Here is a 19,456-nt window from a genome sequence, read left to right as displayed (position 1 = left end):
TTATTCTCGTGTTCTCCATCGCGCCATACATTAATATACTTAGAACCACAGTTTTTAGTAAGAAAAATCGTTCTTTCTATCGGGACATGTAAACATTTATTTTCCAAAAATTTCCTTCCGTTTGAAGACCGATGAATTGAACTTTGGCCCCCATATTCAATGCATTTTCTCAATTAGTCTAAATTTCTAGAGAACGGGAAGAGTTTTATAATCACACGAAACGGATGGCTAGTCACATGAACAGAGTATTAAAATAATAACCCCATTTTCTAACAACTTATCTTGTCATTATAATTCTTTATAGATAGTCTGTCTCGCAAGAGAGTTAGGGAAATTAATATGATGAATAATTAATTTCCATCCAAATTATTGCACTTTCTATGCATGAAATCAAGTAAAATTCTTCGCATTTCCCTTTTCTCCTTTTTAGTTTTGTGAAATTGCTATGATCATCCTTCATGCTTTAGTGTCAATAATTGAGGATTAAACAAACGAACAATCAAACAAACCATAATTAATATATTAGCACATGTAAATAGGTGACGTAGCTCTCTACTCTGCATCGTCTCTTCTGGTGGCCTCGCCGCCCCGTCCAATTTAATAAATAAGTACAATTTCCTCTACGTGCCCTTGTATTATGTGTTGCACTTCCGGTTCGTGCTAAAACATATTAGCATGGACGATCCGTTGTTTCTCATTTCACTGATCCCACATCGACAGCGTCGAGTCTCCAATTGTAGACGGTTTCGATAATTTTTCAATGTCATGGATTAAACGTGGTACCGTGAAATACTTAGGAGTCAAATTAGACACCGCACCACAAGATAGACCAAACTGAGAAGAAGTAGTTGTCATATAAATATTTCTTTCTACGTAGTGATCCATATTTATAAGGAAAGGATCTTCTTCCGTCTCTGCTCTGTTCTGTTCTTCGTCTGCCAGTGTTTGTCTGCACATGGAATCCCCTGTTCCTGCGCTACACATTTCTTTACATTATTAGAACAAAAGGAACAGAGGACGTAATGGAGTGTATTTCTTTATGCGCTCTTACTTCTTAGCCATGTGATGATGCCTGCTTTTGCAAGCAACAACAGCTCACCCTTCTCCACCTTCTCCTTCTCCTTCATCATCAACTCCCCCCTAGCCCACCACTCACTCATTTCCCTCAGCCCCACAACTCAGCAGTGCGTTGCCCTCGACATCGTCCGGTCCATTTCTCGCCTGCTCCCTCTTCTCTGGTTAGCCGGGTGCTGTTGGTTTCAAGTTCCGGGGATGGAGGTTGAAGAGTGATGATTCTTTCACTGATGTGATGCAAGCTCGGGAAGTAAGTTCATCTATGTTCCATGCTGTTCTTGTATACTGTCACTATACGTATATATATGTATACGTATTAATTTTCTGAATAATAGGGGTCAGAAGGATCCGGTCAATTTATTGCACTATGCTCTGGTTGGAATTTAAATTCATTATTGCAAGACTTCCTCATTATGGATGTTAGATAAATGACCCGACAAAATCCGGATTCTGCATTCACGATTTCTCATGTTATATTTATACCTGCAATGAATTTGCAGGAACAGCTCCTTCTTCAGCTCTCTAGGCCGATCGACTCTTCTCGAACCACCTGCCCTTTGCTTTCCAAGAAAATGGAGAGAAAGTTGCTAGTTTTCCTGGTTGTTTCCTCGATTTGGTCGGTCTTCTTACCCTTCGTATTGGCAAACCCGGTTGAGGACAAGCAAGCTCTGCTCGATTTCCTTGAGAGTATCTCTCACTCTCCCCGACTGAACTGGAACAAGGACTCCTCCGTTTGCCAGTCTTGGACCGGAGTCAAATGCAGCGCCGATGAATCTCGAGTCATCGCTCTCCGATTACCAGGAGCCGGCCTCCGAGGCATCATCCCACCAAACACTCTCAGTCGTTTAACGGCAATTCAGCTACTGAACCTGAGAATGAACAGGCTGTCAGGTTCTTTTCCTCCAGATTTTTCGAATTTCAGAAACTTAACTGGCCTGTATCTGCAGCGGAACAATTTCTCCGGCCCACTGCCTCAGGACTGGTCTGTATGGAAAAATCTTACTGTTCTCGATCTGTCCTACAATCATTTCGACGGTAGCATCCCGTCTTCAATCTCAAACCTGACGTACCTTACGTACTTCAATCTCGAGAATAACTCTCTCTGGGGCGAAATCCCCGACCTGATCCTTCCCCAACTGCTGCAGCTAAATGTTGCGAACAACCACCTCACTGGCCCTGTACCCCCTTCCCTTAAGAGGTTCCCGAGCTCAGCGTTTCTTGGGAACAACGTCTCGTTCGACTCGGATGCTGTTCCCCCTGCTCTCCCTCTTCAGCCCCCAACAGCTCAGCCAAAGAAGGAAAACAAGAAGCTCACGGGGTCCGCACTGCTAGGAATCGTGATTGGAGCATGCGTAGTGGGTTTTACAGCATCCGCAGTGCTCATGATATGTTGCTGCTCAAACAGGACAAGCAGCGCGGATGGGCCCAATGCAGGTGCTACGGAGAAGAAGCAGAGGAAGGTTTCTTCTAAGAAGAAAGGAGGAGCAGCCCTGGAGAAGCCGGACAAAGAGGAGAAGCAGCTCGTGTTCTTCGAAGGGTGCAATTACGCATTCGACCTCGAGGACTTGCTCACAGCCTCAGCAGAGGTGCTTGGAAAGGGGACCCACGGGACGGCCTACAAGGCGGCTTTAACGGACACAACCACGGTAGTAGTCGTGAAGAGGCTGAAGGAAGTGGCTGCAGGGAGGAAGGAGTTCGAGCAGCAGATGGAGATGATCGGAAGAATTCGGCATGAGAACGTGGTCCCACTGAGGGCGTACTACTGCTCCAAGGACGAGAAGCTGCTTGTCTATGATTACTATAGTCCAGGGAGCGTCTCGTCTCTTCTGCATGGTTAGTAAATTGCTCCAACTATACTTTCATGCATTGGGATAAATACCTAAAGACTTCGAGTTTCATATATATCGAGCTTATACGTGTTCTGATCTCGTTCGTGCAGGTGGTAGAGGAGGGGAAGGGAGAGCCCCACTGGAATGGGAAACCAGGCTCAAGATTGCCATTGGGACTGCAAGGGGTCTTGACCTCATCCACAAGCAGAATGGCGGGAAGCTCGTCCACGGAAACCTGAAGGCCTCTAACGTCTTCCTGAACTCCAAAGGGCATGGGTGCATCTCTGACGTAGCCCTTGCCCCAGTGATGAATCAAGTCCCTCCACAGCTAGTGCGTATCACCGGGTACCGCGCCCCAGAGGTGACAGATTCTCGGAAGCCGACCCAGGCCTCAGATGTGTACAGCCTTGGGGTGATTCTACTGGAGCTTCTCACTGGTAAGTCACCTGTGCATGCCACCGGCAGCGATGAGGTGGTCCATCTGGTCCGTTGGGTCCATTCTGTGGTGAGAGAAGAGTGGACCGCGGAGGTCTTTGATGTTGAGCTTCTTAGATATCCAAACATCGAGGAGGAGATGGTGGAGATGTTACAGATTGGGATGGCATGCGTCGTAAGAGTGCCCGAACAGAGGCTGAAGATATCAGATGTAGTTGGAATGGTGGAGGGTATCCGTCGGATGGGCTCCACTGACCCGCCAACATCTGAGATCAAATCAGAGCATTCGAGCTCGACTGCCACGCCGGTGGCAGCTGAGGCAGCGTCTTCTTCAGCTTTGCAGGCTCAAATAGCATCAGCTGTGATTATACAGCCTCAAGTAGGCTCCTCGGCAGCTTCTCAGTCTCAAGCAGGATTACCTTCAGCGACTACACATTAACATTGTCGTGCATTTGATTCACATTCTTGAGTTCGCATATAGTTTCTCATTTTTGATCCCTTTTATGTTCAATTGAAACCTATCGATGATTTCCTATGGCTGAACTTTCCTTGGCAACTGGGTCAAAATAATGATTCATATAGGACACAAAAATTGTGTTCGACAATGTGCATTGCAGCCCATACCGTTTCCTTGTCCAACGAGTTTGACGTGATAAAATTGAAAAATATCTTAACGTATAATGCCGTTCCCAATATAAATATTGTATGGATTCATCATCAAAAAGCCAAATTTCCTTTCATTTTGATGAAATTATGAGGAAATTGGCAGAAATCCGTTAAATGACTAGTATGAAACTAAGGTTGAAGAGACGAGCAAAGAAAGAATAGCTAATGCACTTGTTTTGCATACCGTGATTAGTCTGGGTATATGCAGCATATATAGGTATGTATGGACATCGTCCTAGTTCAGCCCTGGAGTCTCCTGAAGGAGGCTCTTCAATTGCGTGTAAAGTTCCTCTTAGATATCGCACCTGCTTTGGTAACTGTACATCTGCAGAATGCAATAGCTACTTCCTTGTCAAGGACAAATCGGCTAGTTGATGCTTCAGATCATACCGTCTCTGTTAATCCACAAGAACCAGACGATGGATTAGACAGCAAAGCTAATCTCAATTTTCTAGTGGAAAGATGTTTGATCCTGCAGTATCTTCATCACTCCACCATCTCATTTTTGCCATTGAAAGTTTCTTGTGACAATGTAAAAATATGGACAGCAGTTCGTAGGAAGAGCACCTCCAATCTCTAGGAGTGTCTCCTAAGGGTCAATGCCCCTTTTTTTTCTTTTTTCTTTTTTTCTTGTTCTTTCTTTAAGTGTTTTTTGTCCCCTACCCAAAATATATATGCCTTCCAATGCAATTTCTCAGAATTTTACAGACATAAAATATTATTTTGGCTGCAAATCTCGGTTGACTTGCATCTTCCAATGATAAGCTCCCCTTCCCTTGAAATATCTGTGCGTTGACCGAAAGCAGAGTAGATTAGAGAGGTGTTAAACTTCAGCGTGCCTTCCCATGTAATCTACCATTCTTTCCCATTCCCATTCCCTTTCGGATTCCGCCATCAACATCTTCTTCCTCCTTCTGCATCTTTTTGTTCCTTCCCCAGCAAGAAAGCCTTCAAAACATAAGTTGGAATTGAACAACAATCCTCTCCCTTCTAGGACATCAATATGGTATGCCATTAATCTTTCTTACCTGCGTGTCAATTCTCACTATGTTTCTGTTATCGTCATTCTCGATCCTGAGATGTGTATGTGTGTTTTCTACTATTTGATTGTCTCATCTGATAGGAAGATTTACATCATGATGAAATTTGCGATTTATTTTCTTTTTCAACTAATTCTTACAGGGACAGAAGATCTCTCTCGGAAGGAAATCCCAGGGACGGGGGAGCTACTCACGGCTCAGGTAAACATATTGCTCTCTTCTTGCCACTGTAGGTGACCTTTTATCGGATTTAAATTTTTCTTTTTGGTCGTTAATATAGTCTGCTCGAGGTTTTCATTGATTATCTACGCTTGTCTCACTTTTAGCCTTCAATGGTCTGGTTTTGTCTACCCACACGAGAGATTTCCTAGTTGGATATTCTCGGACTTTTCCTTCAATGTATTTAATCCCTAATCGTATAAGAAATCTAGCTGCAAAAGGTTGAGGTCGTCTACTCGGGTTCCCTTAGTAATTATTTCCAGTATTTATGACCATTTGCCTCCCAACAGTGGAGGTGACATTGGGCCTGAGCCCCCTAAACAGTCTACAAAGCGCGAACTCGGTAAGCTCATGTTCCCTCAGGACTGCGGTTACAAATTTGAAATCGAGGACATGTTAAGGGCATCGGCAGAGGTGCTTGGCAGAGGCTCTTTCGGGACATCATATAAGGGGAACCTGGAGGATGGGCCCACGATTGCTGTCAAAAGGTTGAAAATGGCAAATACAGCCACAACCGAGTTCGAGAAACTGACAGAAAAGATATCGAGTATTAGGCACGAGAATGTAGCTACCTTGCGGGCGTACTACTGTGACAAGCACGAGCGGCTTCTTGTTTATGATTACTATGATCGAGGAAGCATGTCATCTCTTTTACATGGTATCACCTCATCAGACTTCCCTAATCCCCTATCATTGCATCTGCATATGCTACTGTGTGGCTTCAACCAGTTAAATAATCTCATCTGTTTTTTGCTGTTGACTATATAGGTAAAGAAGGTAAGGTTGTGGCTCCTATGACCTGGGATAATAGGCTTAAAATGGCCATTGGAGCAGGCAGAGGCATTGTTCACATCCACAGGCAAGAAGGTGGGAAACTCTTCCATGGGAACTTAAAGCCCTCGAATATCCTTGTAAATTCTCAAGGATACGGAATTGTGTCAGACGTCCTCTTCCCGTCTCTGATGAACCATGTTGAGCGGCAACCAACCACCAAATACGAGGCCCCCGAAGTTGCAGTGAATGGGCGGTCCCAGCAATCAGATGTTTACAGCTTCGGGGTCCTTTTGCTGGAGCTTCTCGTTCGGAAGTTTGAGCCCGCCCCGAGCAATGGTGAGTTGAGAGACTTTGTTCAATGGGGGAAGGGTGTGAGTAGAGAGGTGGACAACGGAGAAATCTTTGATATCCCTCTAAGGGATCAACCGAGTATACTGAAAGAGCTGCAGGAGGCATTCCATTTAGGGATCCTGTGCGTGCAAAAATTGCCTGAAGAGAGACCAAAGATGGTGCATGTGGTGTTTCTGTTGGAGGAATTCTTGCACTGAGGACGAAGGAGGGAGAGCTAAGGAGGAAAAACTGTTATTATAGTTGTGATTGGAAAGTGCTGAATGATGCTGTTGTAAAATAATAGCAACTCGAAATACAATTCATGACCATCGCGGCGTTGTCCAATCTTTTTGGTCAAATCCAACATTGGAATTCCTTTATCATAAATTGTGCAAAGTCCAAGAAAAAAAATGAGCAGCATTCAAGCAAGCAAGCAGCGATTCATGAAACCCAACAGCATCTGCTGAAAATTTAAGCACAGCAAGAGCACTAGACTGTCGAGAGCATGAACACAAGATGCTTCGAATAATACAGTTGCAAAGTTGAGACATCGTATCCCTCGACCATTACCGTGTTGGGATTGTTTATGTGGGAGGAGCCGCTTTGCTGTGTGATGTTGCCAGGATATTTCAACATCTTAATCACCAACTGTTGTGTTTGATGTGCAGTGATCAAGCAGAGCAACAACATTCTTTTGCTCCTGTCTTTGATCTGCTGTGATTAGCAAGCAATAACATTCTATTTCATTTTTTCCATTGAAGGTTTCTTTTAACAATGTAAAATCATTGACATAGCAGTTGGTAGGAAGAGTATCTTCAATCTTTAGGAGTGTTTCCGAATGGTCAATGCCCTGTTTCTTCATTTATTTTATTTTTTTTCACTTTTTTGTTGTGTGTGTGTGTATGCCTTCCAGTGCAATTGCTCAGAATGTTACAGACATAAATATGTTATTTTGACGGTGAAGTTCGTTCGTTGACTTGCAACTGCTAAAGATGACTTCCCCTTCGCTTGAAACATTTGTGCGCTGACCAGAAGCTGAGTAGACTACAGAGAGGTTAACATTCAGTATGCCTCCAGTGTAACCTGCAATTCTTTTCAATTCCCATTCTGTCATCAATATCTTCTTTCTTCCTCCTTCTGCATCTCCTTGTTCCTTCCTCGGCAAGCAAACCTTCACAAAATAAGTTAGAATCGAGTGCCGATCCTCTCTCTTCTAGGATATCGATATGGTATGCGATTAATCTTACACACATATGTATCATGTCTCCTGTGTTTCTGTTATCGTCATTTTAGGTCCTCGGATGTGTAGGTGTTTTCTACTATTGATCGTCTCATCTGATCGGGAAGATTTATGTGATGTAATTCTCGGTTTATTTTCTTTCTCAACTAATGCTAACGGGGACAGATAATCTCTCTGGGAAGGAAATCCAAGGGTCAAGGGAGCTACTTGCAGCTCAGGTAGACATATTGCTTCCTCCCTGCTACTGTAAGAGGCCTTTAATCGGATCTAAATTTTTATTTTTGGTCATCAGTATAGCCTGCTCAAGGATTGCACAGATTATCCGATTCTCATCTCACTATAGCCTTCAATGGTCTGATTTTGTCTACCTACACGAGAGATTTCTTAGTTGCATATCTTCAGATTTTCCTATGTACTTAAGTTCCTAATCGTATATGAAAGCTGCAAAAGGTGGAACTCATATACTCGAGTTCCCATAGTAATTATTTCCGGTACTTACGACTATTTGCCTCCCAAACAGTGGAGGCGAGATTGAACCTGAGCCACCTAAACAGTCTGCAAAGCGCGAACTCTGTAAGTTCATCTTCCATTGGGACTGTGGTTGTAAATTTGAACTCGACGACATGTTAAGGGCCTCGGCAGAAGTGCCTGGCAGAGGCTCTTTTGGAGCATCATACAAGGCGAAACTGGAGGATGGGCCCGCTATAGCTGTCAAAAGGTTGAAAATGGCAAATACTGATATAACCGAGTTCGAGAAACCGACAGAAAAGATCTTGAGTATTAGGCACAGGAATGTAGCTCCCCTGTGGGCGTACTACCACAGCAAGGATGAGCAGCTTCCTGTTTATGATAACTATGATCGAGGAAACATGTCATCTCATTTGCACGGTATCACCTCGTCGGTCTTCGCCAATCCCCTTTTGTTGCAATAATTTGAATATACTATTGTGTAGTTTCAACCTGTCAACTGCATCAAGCGTTCTCATTCCCTTTTCCTGTAAATAACAATTGCATTGCTTTTTCTTTGTTACCTATGGTTAAAGAAGGTAATGTTGTGGCTCCTATGACCTGGGAGGATCGACTTAACATGGCCATTGGAGCAGCGAGAGGCATTGATTACATCCACAAGCAAGAAGGTGGGAAACTCTTCCACGTGAACTTAAAGCCCTCGAACATCTTCCTAAGCTCTCAAGGATACGGAATTGTGTCGGACGTCCACTTCCCGTCTTTGAAGAACCATGTCCCACAGCAACCAACCACCAAATACGAGGCCCCAAAAGTTAGTGTGAATGGGCGGTCCCAGCAATCAGATGTTTACAGCTTCGGGATACTTTTGCTGGAGCTTCTTGTTCGGAGGTTTGAGCCTGCCCCGAGCGCTGGTGAGGTGAGAGACTTTGTTCCATGGGGGCAGGTTGTGAGTAGAGAGGTGTACAATGGAGAAGTCTTTGATGCCCCTCTTATGGATCAACCGGGTATATATACTGAAAGAACTGCAGGAGGCATTCCGTATAGGGATCCGGTGCGTGCAAAAGTTGTCCGAAGAGAGACTGAAGATGCCGGATGTAGTGTTTAGGTTGGAGGGAATTGTTGCACTGAGGACTGAGAATTAACGAGGAACAACGGTTTATTTTTATTAGAATATATTTCGTTGTAATTGCCTATATTAGACGATACGCTTAATTATGTATGATCATGTATAGGGACACTTTCTTGTAACACACTATAATTATATATACAAGATAGATCGACCCTATTGGGTCACCGCCTTGCAATTCTACATGATATCAGAGCGCAGGTTCGATATGCCGTGCACGCGTTTGCCCCCAATGTTTATTAATTCCACGCAATGAGTTTTCAAAACTAATCAAGCCTAAGCATGAGAGAGGAGTATTGAGTAATAAATACATAAATCACGCCGTATCTAACAAGATTAACCTTTTATATTTAACTATTATGGTACCTCAAAATATCACAATTTCAGTTGTGATATATAGGGAAGTCAGAAGTGCTAAATGATGCTGGTGTAAAATAATTGCATCTTGCGATGCATTAATATTCATGGCCGTCTCCAAATCTTTTTAAAAGGAAAAAAAAAAGAAGAAGGCAACATCCAGTAATTCCTTTATCGCGAGTTGTGCAAAGTCCAGCAACATTCAAGCATGCCGTGATTCATGGAGCTTTACAGCATCCGCTGAAAATCCAAGGACAGCAAAAAAACTAGGCTTTCAATAACAGCAACACGATGCATCAAATAACACAGTTGTTACAGCGTCGAGAACATCATATTACTTGACTTGACTATGAACTGATTGTCTGGTATATCATTAAGAAAAGGAAAAAAAAAAAAGTATCCTAAGGGCCTTCAAATAGGAGTTCTTCTGTCCATATGGCGTATGATGCGCAATAAGGAGCCGGTTTGCAGAGCGAGCCGTAAGGTTATTGCACGTTTGTTTTGTTTTGTTTTTCCTTTCTTTTACAGAAAGGTCAATGAATTTAATACAACAAAATAAAAGTTTTTATAGCTAATAAAAGAACAAGTATTGACCAAAAAAATAATATAGTCCTACCTAGATAATCGAACCTAAAACATTTTAATTACCAAACAAATGTGTATGCCACTACGTTATACTTTCTTTCTCTATTCCTTATTTAATTTAATTGACTATACTTCAAAGGTCCGACAAATATATCACATTTTGATAATGCGATATTTCATACATTTATCATATACGCAGAATTAAAAAAATTTATAAACTCGCATGTTATGATAACCTTTTGAGTTTCATATTAAACTGATCGAGCATGGGAAATCAGAAATTTATCGCATGCTTTTTTTTAATTGTCCATGTTAATAGTATATATTGAATATATCAAATTCTATATATGTATCAATTAATAGCGGAACTCTCTAATTTATTAGATATTAGTATTTTTTAAAATATTAGGCCGTACCAAATCTATTTTATTTATTAAAAATTGTGCCATTTATATTTCTCTAATATTTTTCATGAATACAATTTTTAGACTTTTACTTATCGAGGATTACTAATTTAATTAATATGCAAAGTGGGATTGAGTTTTCCATCGTTTCCATTGATATTGTTCTTGTATATTTTTACAAACATAATGTGACACATAAAATCGACTTAATTATATATCCTTAGTTTTGGTAAGAACAATTATTTTTGTATCTAAATAAAAAATTTACCAATTGATTTTAATGGTTAATTAAGGAATTCATATTCAACCGTAAAATAAGGAATTCATATTTATTGATTTGGTATGCTTAAACTAATCAATAAGATAATTAATCATGTCATGGATAATTATTTATAATTTTAAAAAAGATTTTGCATGTATTTCAATATCATAGCGTTTTCATACTATCTATTACGACTCGATCGAAAAAACTTTCATGTGCAATGCGTGTATAGATTCACTAGTCGGAATACATGGACATCCTCCTCTTTCAGCTCAGGAGTGCCTGCAGGAGGCTCTTCGATTGAGCGTATTGTTCCTGCTAGTTATCTCACTTCACTTGCTTGGGTAACTGTACATCTAAAGAATGCAATAGCTACTTCCTTGTCAAGGATAAATCTGCTCATTGATGCTTCAGAATCCTGATCATACCATCCATGTATATTACTCCACTAGAACTAGACGATGGATGGATTAGACCAGCAAAGATAACCTCGAATTTTCTGGTGGAAAGATGTTTGATCCCGTGTTTTCTTCATCACATAATAAGCAGTTACTAGCATTATAGATATTTTTGTATATATGTTTTAAGAAATTGAATAATATCATAATCTATATATTGAGATAAAACCAATATCTTAAGGATTTATTTTATGATGATTAATATCCATTTTGGTCCAATTTGTTTGGATTTAATATCTTGATTTTTATTCTTTCAATTGGCCTATAAATAAACTGCTAGTTTATGTGATTTTCTGAGTGCTTACTTCGAATAACCTGACTATTTATAGGCTCGGTGAGTGGGTCTGTTTTTGCCGAGAAGTTTGGCCTGCGTGCCATCCATTGTGAGTGTAAGATAAATTTCATCTTGGATGAGTGTTGAGTTTTGTATTTCTGTACATAAAATTGATTGGTATACGATCTTACTCCAAATATTTCTGTTTCCTAATATAATAATAAAATAATATCTCTAATGGGTAGGAAGAGTAGCTTCAATCTTAAGGAGTGTTTCTAAATAAAGGTCAACTCCTTCTTCATTTGGTCTCCTGCGGCAAATATATATATGCCTTTCTGTGCAATTTCTTCGCTGGAATCATCGACATACTCATACTTATAGAGATAATTGACTTGTCATGGAAATCCTTAAAGCTTTTTTTTTTCTTTTTTTTTTTCGGTGAATTAGGCGGCCGAAACCCGAGTTCCTTAAAGCTTTATTGGGAACTTCTTTTCTCCATTAATTAGAAGGCATTCAGAACCTTCTTTCCGGTCTCCATACCCCGTTATTGTGTCGTATAATTTCTTTCTGTGGCGTTGGCCTCTTATTCACCGAAATAAAGATAGTATTTTGGCGGCAAAATTCGTTACTTGCAACTTACAACGTTAAGCTCCCCTTCTCTTGAAACATTTGTGCGTTGAGCAGAAGCAGAGTAGACTATAGAGGAGTTTAACCTTTCAGTGTGCCTCCCATGCAACCTACAATTATTTTCCATTCATGCAATCTACGATTCTTTTCCATTCACATTCAATATCTTCTTCTTCCTCCTTCCGCAGTTTCTTCCTCAGCAAGCAAGCCTTCACGGCATAAGTTGGATTAAATCGGCCATCCTCTCCCTTCTAGGATATCGATATGGTATGCGATTAATCTTACTTATCTGTGTGTGCCATTTCTCGCCATGTTTCTGCTATCGTCATTCTGGTTCCGGATGTGTGTGTTTTTTCTACTATTGATCGTCTCTCATTTGATTGTTGAAGATTTACGTGATGTATCCCTCGGTTTATTTTGTTCTTCAACCAATGCTAATGGGGACATAAGATCTCTCTTGGGAGGAAATTCCAGGGACAAGGGAGCTACTTGCAGCTCATGTAGACATATTGCTGCCTCTCTGATATTGTAGGCGACCTTTAATCGGATCTAAAATTTTCTTTTTGTCTCGTTTTAAGGTTCAATGGTCTGATTTTGTCAACCTACATGAGACATTTCCTAGCTGCATTATCTTGGAGTTTCCTTTCTATGTAATTAAGTTCCTAATCATATAAGAAAGCTAAAAGAGGTGGAGTTGTGTAATTTTCTCGGCCTTTTGGCCAAGATCAAGCATAGTACCTCTTCTTATCTGTTTAATACTTGAGTTTCCTTAGTAATTATTTACAGTAGTTATGACCATTTGCCTCTGCAGTGGAGGTAAAAATGAGCCTGAGCCTGCTGAACAGTCCGAAAAGCGCGAAACACCTTAACTCGTGTTTCCTCAGGACTGTGGTTACAAATTCGAATTGGGAGGACATGTTAAGGGCATCAGCAGAGGTGCTCGGCAAAGGCCTTCTTGCTACATCGTACGAGGCGTATCTGGAGGATGGGCCCATGATAGTTGTCAAAATGTTGAAATTGGCAAAAGTTGCTACAACCGAGTTTGAGAAACTGATAGAACAGATCTCGAGTATTAGGCACAAGAATGTAGCTACCCTGCGGGCATACTTATGTGGCAAGGATAAGTGGCTTCCTGTTTATTATTACTATGATCGAGGAAGCATGTCATCTCTTTTACACAGAATCACCTTGTCGATCGTCCCTAATTAATCCCCTTTCATTGCATCAGCATGTACTGTTGTGCGGCTTCAACCAGATAAATAATATCTTTCCCTTTTCTCTGTTGACTATACAGGTAAAGGAGGTAGGGTTGTGGCTCCTATGACATGGGAGGATCGACTTAACATGGCCATTGGAGCAGCAAAATGCACTGATTACATCCACAAGCAAGAAGGTGGGAAACTCTTCCATGGGAACTTAAAGCCCACAAATATCTTTTTAAACTCTCAAGGATACGGAATTGTGTCGGCATCCTCTTCCCGTCTCTGATGAACCATGTTCAGCAGCAACTGCAACCGTTCACCAAATACGAGGCCCCCGAAGTTGCAGTGAATAGGCGGTCCCAGCAATCAGATGTTTACAGCTTCAGGGTACTTTTGCTGGAGCTAATGGTTCGGCAGTTTGAGCCTGCCCAAGTGATGGCAAGGTGAGAGACATTGCTCGATGGGGACAGGTTGTGAGTAGAGAGGTGGATAGTAGAGAAGTCTTCGATGCCTCCCTTAGGGATCAAGCGAGTATACTGAAAGAACTGCAGGAGGCATTCCATATAGGGACCCGGTGCGTGCAAAAATTGCAGGAAAAAGAGAGACTGAAGATGTCGGATGTGGTGAAAAGGTTGGAGGGAATTCTTGCTTTGACGAATGGGAAATAAGGAGGACCAACAGTTTATTTTAGTTGTGATATACAGGAAACTGGAAAGTGCTGAAAGATGCTGATCATGTAAAATATATAATTGCGACCCACAATACAATTCATAGCTGCTGTTTGCGTATTTTTGAATCTTTGCAACACTGGAATTTCTTTACGATCAGTTGTGCGAAGTTCATTGATGAATGAGCAGCATCCAAGCAAACAGTGATATTCATGAAACCCTACAGCATCTGCTGAACATACAAGCACTGAAATAACACAAGACTGTCAAAAAGCATTAACACAAGATGCGTTATATAACACATTTGTTGCATAATTGAGACATCATATCACTCGACAATCACCAGATTGTTCGGCTTCTTCTCCAAAATTTGTTCAGTAAGCGGCGTTCAACACAGGAGTTTCCATGATTATATGATGCGAGGTCAGAGAGCGAAATTGTTGGGCTCGTTGGAATGGTAGGAGATGTTTTGCAGAGCAATTTTGCAAGGATATTGCAGCATCTTATTCACTGAACGTTGTGTTTTGTCCTTTTCTTTTTTTTTTCCCCCCCCTCAGAACTGATTACTTGTGTTTGCTGTGCAGTGATCAAGCAATTAATAACATTTTGTTACTCTTTGATTGTTGAGCATTTGATATCACGTCTTTGAGTTATAGATATAGTATCTTACTTGCAGCATATTTGGGATATTGTGGCTGATCTTAGGCTCAGGGAGGAAAAAAGCGATAAAATTCTATGGCAAATTGGTAGGGAGGGTATGTTTTCAGTAGCTAGCACTTGGAATATGCTAAGGAATAAGAGTGCAAAGGTGGCGTGGCATAAACTACTTTGGGCTCATCCCAGCATTCCCAAGCACAGTTTCATTGCCTGGTTAGCTTTGCATAACAGGCTTTCCACATTGGATCGTGTCTCACAGTGGATAGAGGGAGTTAGCAGATCTCTTGCTTTGTGTGCAGTACATAGTGAGAGCAGAGATAATTTATTCTATGAGTGTGACTTTGGTAAGACTTTATGGAAGAAAATCCTTTACTGGAATGGTTTTGACAGAGAGCATATGGGATGGCATAATGAGGTATCTTGGGCTGTCACTCATATGAAGGGCAAGGCTATTCAAGCTATTATCTACAGGCTTGCTTGGAGAGCTCACATCTATGCTAGTTGGATGGCTAGAAATGAAAAGGTTCATAGTAGTGTGGAGGCCCCCATCGATCTGCTTGGATTGTGAATGTGGTTTGCTGCAGGCTTATGGGATATCAGCAGTTGCAGGGAAAGGCAAAAACTGATCTGCAGATGAAGATTCTTAGTAACTTGGGGTCTGCCCCAGTAATCAAGTGTAATTGGAACCCGTGTGCTCTTCTTTAGCAGTTGTTTTGAGGATTTGATCCTCTCTTTTCTGTGTTTTTGACGTACTGCTGTGTATTTGTACTCGACTGTTTTTTGGAGTATGAATAAAGAGCATCAAAAGAAACCTGCCGACAATTTCCATTGGCTGAAATTTCCTTAGCAATTGTATCAAAATAATAATTAATCTGACACAAACATGGTGCTTGTCCTTGACGATTGCCGCCCTTTCCTGTTTCCTTGTCCAACGAGTTTGAGGTGATCAAGTTGATAAATTTCTTAACGTATTATCTTATGCTGCTCCCAATATAAAAGAGTGTAGAACATTGTTCATCAAAAACCAAAATTTCCTTTCCTCATGACAGAAGTCGTGAGGAAGTTGGCTGAAATCCGTGGAATCACTTGTACAATCTACGCTTGGAGAGACAAGCTGAGAGAGTATTAAGTAACGCAATTGTTGTGCATACCATGACTAGTCTCGCTATATGCGGCATATATAGGTATATATAGATATTTCACCAGCTCCGGTAACTGTATATCTGCAGAACGCAATAGCTACTTCCTTTTATTTTCATGGGGAAATCTGCTCATTGAAGCTTCAGATCATACCATCTGTATATGTTACTCCACGAGAGCCAGACGAAAGATTAGACACCAAAGCTAGCCCAGATTTTCGGTAGAAAGAAGTTTGATCCTGCAGTTTCTTCATCACCAAAGCTCCACTATTTCATTTTTCCATTGAAATTTTCTTTTGACAATTTAAACTTATCGTCATAACAGTCGGTAGGAAGAGCATCTTTTTTTTTTTTTTTCCCCCTGTCCCCTAACAAAATATATATGCTTTTCAGTGCAATTGCTCAGTATGTAAGAGACATAAAAATATTATTTTGGCGGCAAAGTTCGTTGACTTGCTACTTACAATGATAAGCTCCCCTTCACTTGAAGCATTTGTGGGTTGACCAAAAGCAGAGTAGACTACAGAGGGGTTAACCATCAGTGTGCCTGCCACGCAATCTATTTCGTCACCAATGTCTTATCCTTCCTCCTTCTGAATCTCCCTGTTCCTTCCCCAGCAAGCAAGCCTTCACAACCTGCACTGGAATCGAGCAACGATCCTCTCCCATCTAGGATACTGACATGGTATGCAATTAATCTTACGTTCCGGTGCGTGTCATGTCTCGCCATGTTTCTGTTATCTCCGTCCTGGGTCCTGAGATGCGTGCATGTATTTTCCACTATTGATTGTCTCATCTAATCCTTGAAGATTTATGTGATGTAATTCGTGGTTCATTTTCTTTCTTGACTAACAGGGACAGAAAACCTCTCTTGGAAGGAAATCCCGGGGACAAGAGATCTACTCGCGGCTCAGGTAAACATATTGCTTCCTTCCTGCAATTGTAGGGGGGCCTTTTCTCGGATGTAAATTTTTCTTTTTGGTCGTTGATATAGCATTCCTGAGGATTGCACTAACCATCCGAGCCTTGTCTGATAGCCTTCAATGGTCTGCTTTTGTCTACCTACATGATAGATTTCTAGCTGGATATTCTCGGAATTTTCTATGTACTTAAGTTCCTAATTGTATAAGAAAGCTGTGATCGTAAACTCGGGTTTCCTTGGTAATAATTTCCGGTACTTATGACCATTTGCCTCCCAAACAGTGGAGGCAATCAGAATGAGCCCGAGCCCCCTAAACAGTCTATAAAGCAAGAACATAGGAAGCTCATGTTCCCTCACGACTGTGATTAAAATTCAAACTCGAGGAAACCTTAAGGGCATCAGTGGAGGTGCTCGGTGAAGGCTCTTTTGGGACATCATGTAAGGTGAACCTGGAGGAAGAGCCCACAATAGCTGTCAAAAGGTTCAAAATGACAAATCTTACTATGACCGAGTTCGAGAAACTTACAGAAAAGATGTGCAGTATTAGGCACGCGAATGTAGCTACCATGCGGGCGTACTACTGTGAGAAGGACTGCAAGCCGCTTCTTCTTTCTGATTATCATGATCGAGGAAGCATGTCATCTCTTTTACACGGTATCACCTCATCGGGGCTGCCCTTATTTACCTTTCATTGCATTTGCATATAGTTACCTTTCAACCCATTGAACCATCTCATTCCTTTTCCTCCGTTGCCTATAGGTAAAGAAGGTATGGTAGTGGCTCCCATGACATGGGAGATTCGGCTTAGCTTGCCATTAGGGTAGCGAGAGGCATTGATTGCATCCACCAGCAAGAAGGTGGGAAATTCTTTCCCGGGAACTTAAAGCCCTCGAACATCTTCCTAAGCCCTCAAGGATACGGAATTGTGTCGGACATCTACCCGTCTCAGATAAACTATGTTGGTTGCACTAAGTAAGAGGCCGTTGAAGTTATATTGAGTAGGCGGTCCCAGCAGTCAGATGTTTACAGCTTTGGGGTAATTTTGCTGGAGCTTCTTGTTCGGGAGTTCGAGCCCACTCCAAGCGATGGTCAGGTGAGAGACTTTGCTTCATGGGGGCAGGTGTGAGTAGGGAGGTCAAGGCCGGAGAAGTCTTCGATGCCCCTCTCAGGGATCAAGCGAGTATACTCAAAGAACTGCAGGAAGCATTCCATATAGGGATCTGGTGCGAGCAAAAAATTGCCTGAAGAGAGACCGACGATGTCAGATGTGGGGAAAAGGTTGGAGGGAATTCTTGCACTGAGGACTATGATTTAAGGAGGGACCAGGACCAACTGCTTAATTTATTTGTGATGTAAAGCAAGGTGCTGAAATATGCTGATTGCTGATGTAAACTGATTGCCACCCACCATACAATTCATGGCCGTTTTCGTGGTTTTCAAATCTTTATAATCAAATGCAACATCGGAGATCCTTTATCATAAACCCGGGCAGCATCTGCTTAAACATCAAGCACAGCTGCAGCAACACTAGACTGTCCAAGAGCATTAACAGAAGACGCGTCAAATAGTACTGCTGTTGCAACTATTACCATATTGTTGATTTATTATCAGGCATCTGTATGTAGGCGGCTTGGCTTCTGATGTAGGAGCTCTTCTGGTCATATGATGCGCGATCAGAGATTGAAGCTGTCGGGCCCATTGGAATGGTACGAGCCGGTTTACAGGCGTTGCAAGGATATTGCAGCGTCTAGTCACTGACTGTTGTGTTTGAAGTGCAGTGATCAAGCAAGCAATTATAACATTCTTTTTTGCTCTTTCACTAGTCACCGACCATGCTCAGATCAATGAATGAACCAAATGATGAAACAAGAACACGACCAGCTGAACGTAGCCTTGGACTGTAACGGGCTGAAAGCTAGTGGCTGGGGACTGTGATCGAGAAGTGTCTCTCTTGGCCTCGCTTATTTCGCCCACCTAATCCAGTTGTGCATCGAAAGGATCCGATATTTGTGTCTCAATAATAATTCACGCGTAAGCCTAGTATATACCATCATCCCGATTAATTAAGGATTAGATCAACTAGCATTATGGCTGGCTATTGGGCATAATGGAATTCACACCTGAGTCTAGATGTTGACATGCTGTCGCCACGATTGGACCATTGAATCGAAACCTTCCAAGAAAGGCAACTCGTCTCATCTGATCATGGAATTGGACTCCTTCAAAGGCCCCGGCGACTCCGTAGAATTCACGCAGACATCCCGATGGGCCCAGCCAGGAGTCAACCCCCAGGCTCCCCTGCCCCATCTACATACCGACATTCCCATTCCCACTCCATTCAGGAACATGAATCATGACATACACCCGGGCGCATGCACCTCCCAGAGGCCAGAAGGAGATGGCTGGGTCCCACCACCCACTGAAGCCGCGTGAAGGCGCATGCACCCGGGATTTGCTTGCGGCCATGGCCAGACTTATTTCGGCGGTGCCTTTCGGTGAAAAATATTGTATTTACGGATGGAATGGGGGGAGGAGGAGGAGGAGGAGGAGGGAAGGTGAGGGGGAAAGGCGTTTCCGTTCCGAATACGTGTGGGTCCCACTGGATTCCCAAATTCCAATAATAAATAATTACTCATTACCAAATCCGAAGGCGCTCTCTCTCTCTCTTATAAATCTCGTCATCACACGGAATCCCTCTTT

At 42.1% G+C, this 19,456-nt stretch overlaps 2 protein-coding genes, 1 long non-coding RNA gene and 1 pseudogene across 3 annotated transcripts; 3 read left to right on the top strand and 1 right to left on the bottom strand.

Moving 5' to 3' along the window:
• Positions 1 to 892: 892 nt before the first annotated feature.
• LOC116194048 (probable inactive receptor kinase At4g23740) lies at positions 893 to 7,251 on the top strand. Its single transcript, XM_031522768.1, has 7 exons — positions 893 to 1,324; positions 1,575 to 2,907; positions 3,014 to 3,774; positions 4,222 to 4,536; positions 5,187 to 5,245; positions 5,554 to 5,921; positions 6,032 to 7,251. Exons 1-7 carry the CDS (start codon positions 1,310 to 1,312, stop codon positions 6,583 to 6,585), a joined length of 3,405 nt encoding a protein of 1,134 aa, XP_031378628.1. The 5' UTR covers positions 893 to 1,309; the 3' UTR covers positions 6,586 to 7,251.
• A 1,081-nt stretch (positions 7,252 to 8,332) lies between these two features.
• Positions 8,333 to 9,180, top strand: LOC116194047 (putative inactive receptor-like protein kinase At1g64210). The gene is made up of 2 exons (XM_031522767.1): positions 8,333 to 8,495; positions 8,654 to 9,180. The coding sequence occupies exons 1-2, from the start codon at positions 8,333 to 8,335 to the stop codon at positions 9,178 to 9,180; spliced, it is 690 nt and encodes a 229-aa protein (XP_031378627.1).
• A 3,687-nt stretch (positions 9,181 to 12,867) lies between these two features.
• On the top strand, positions 12,868 to 12,969 carry LOC116198277 (annotated as a pseudogene).
• A 3,541-nt stretch (positions 12,970 to 16,510) lies between these two features.
• Positions 16,511 to 19,317, bottom strand: LOC116196949. The gene is made up of 3 exons (XR_004154934.1): positions 18,877 to 19,317; positions 17,283 to 18,793; positions 16,511 to 17,205 (listed from the first exon to the last, which is right to left on the bottom strand). It is a non-coding gene; the product is annotated as an uncharacterized LOC116196949 (long non-coding RNA).
• Positions 19,318 to 19,456: the final 139 nt, after the last annotated feature.

This window comes from Punica granatum, chromosome 2 (genome assembly GCF_007655135.1).
Source record: "Punica granatum isolate Tunisia-2019 chromosome 2, ASM765513v2, whole genome shotgun sequence".
Taxonomy (NCBI): Eukaryota; Viridiplantae; Streptophyta; class Magnoliopsida; order Myrtales; family Lythraceae; genus Punica; species Punica granatum.
The sequence above is the reverse complement of the archived record's forward strand: the minus strand, read 5'-3'. Positions and strand labels throughout refer to the sequence as shown.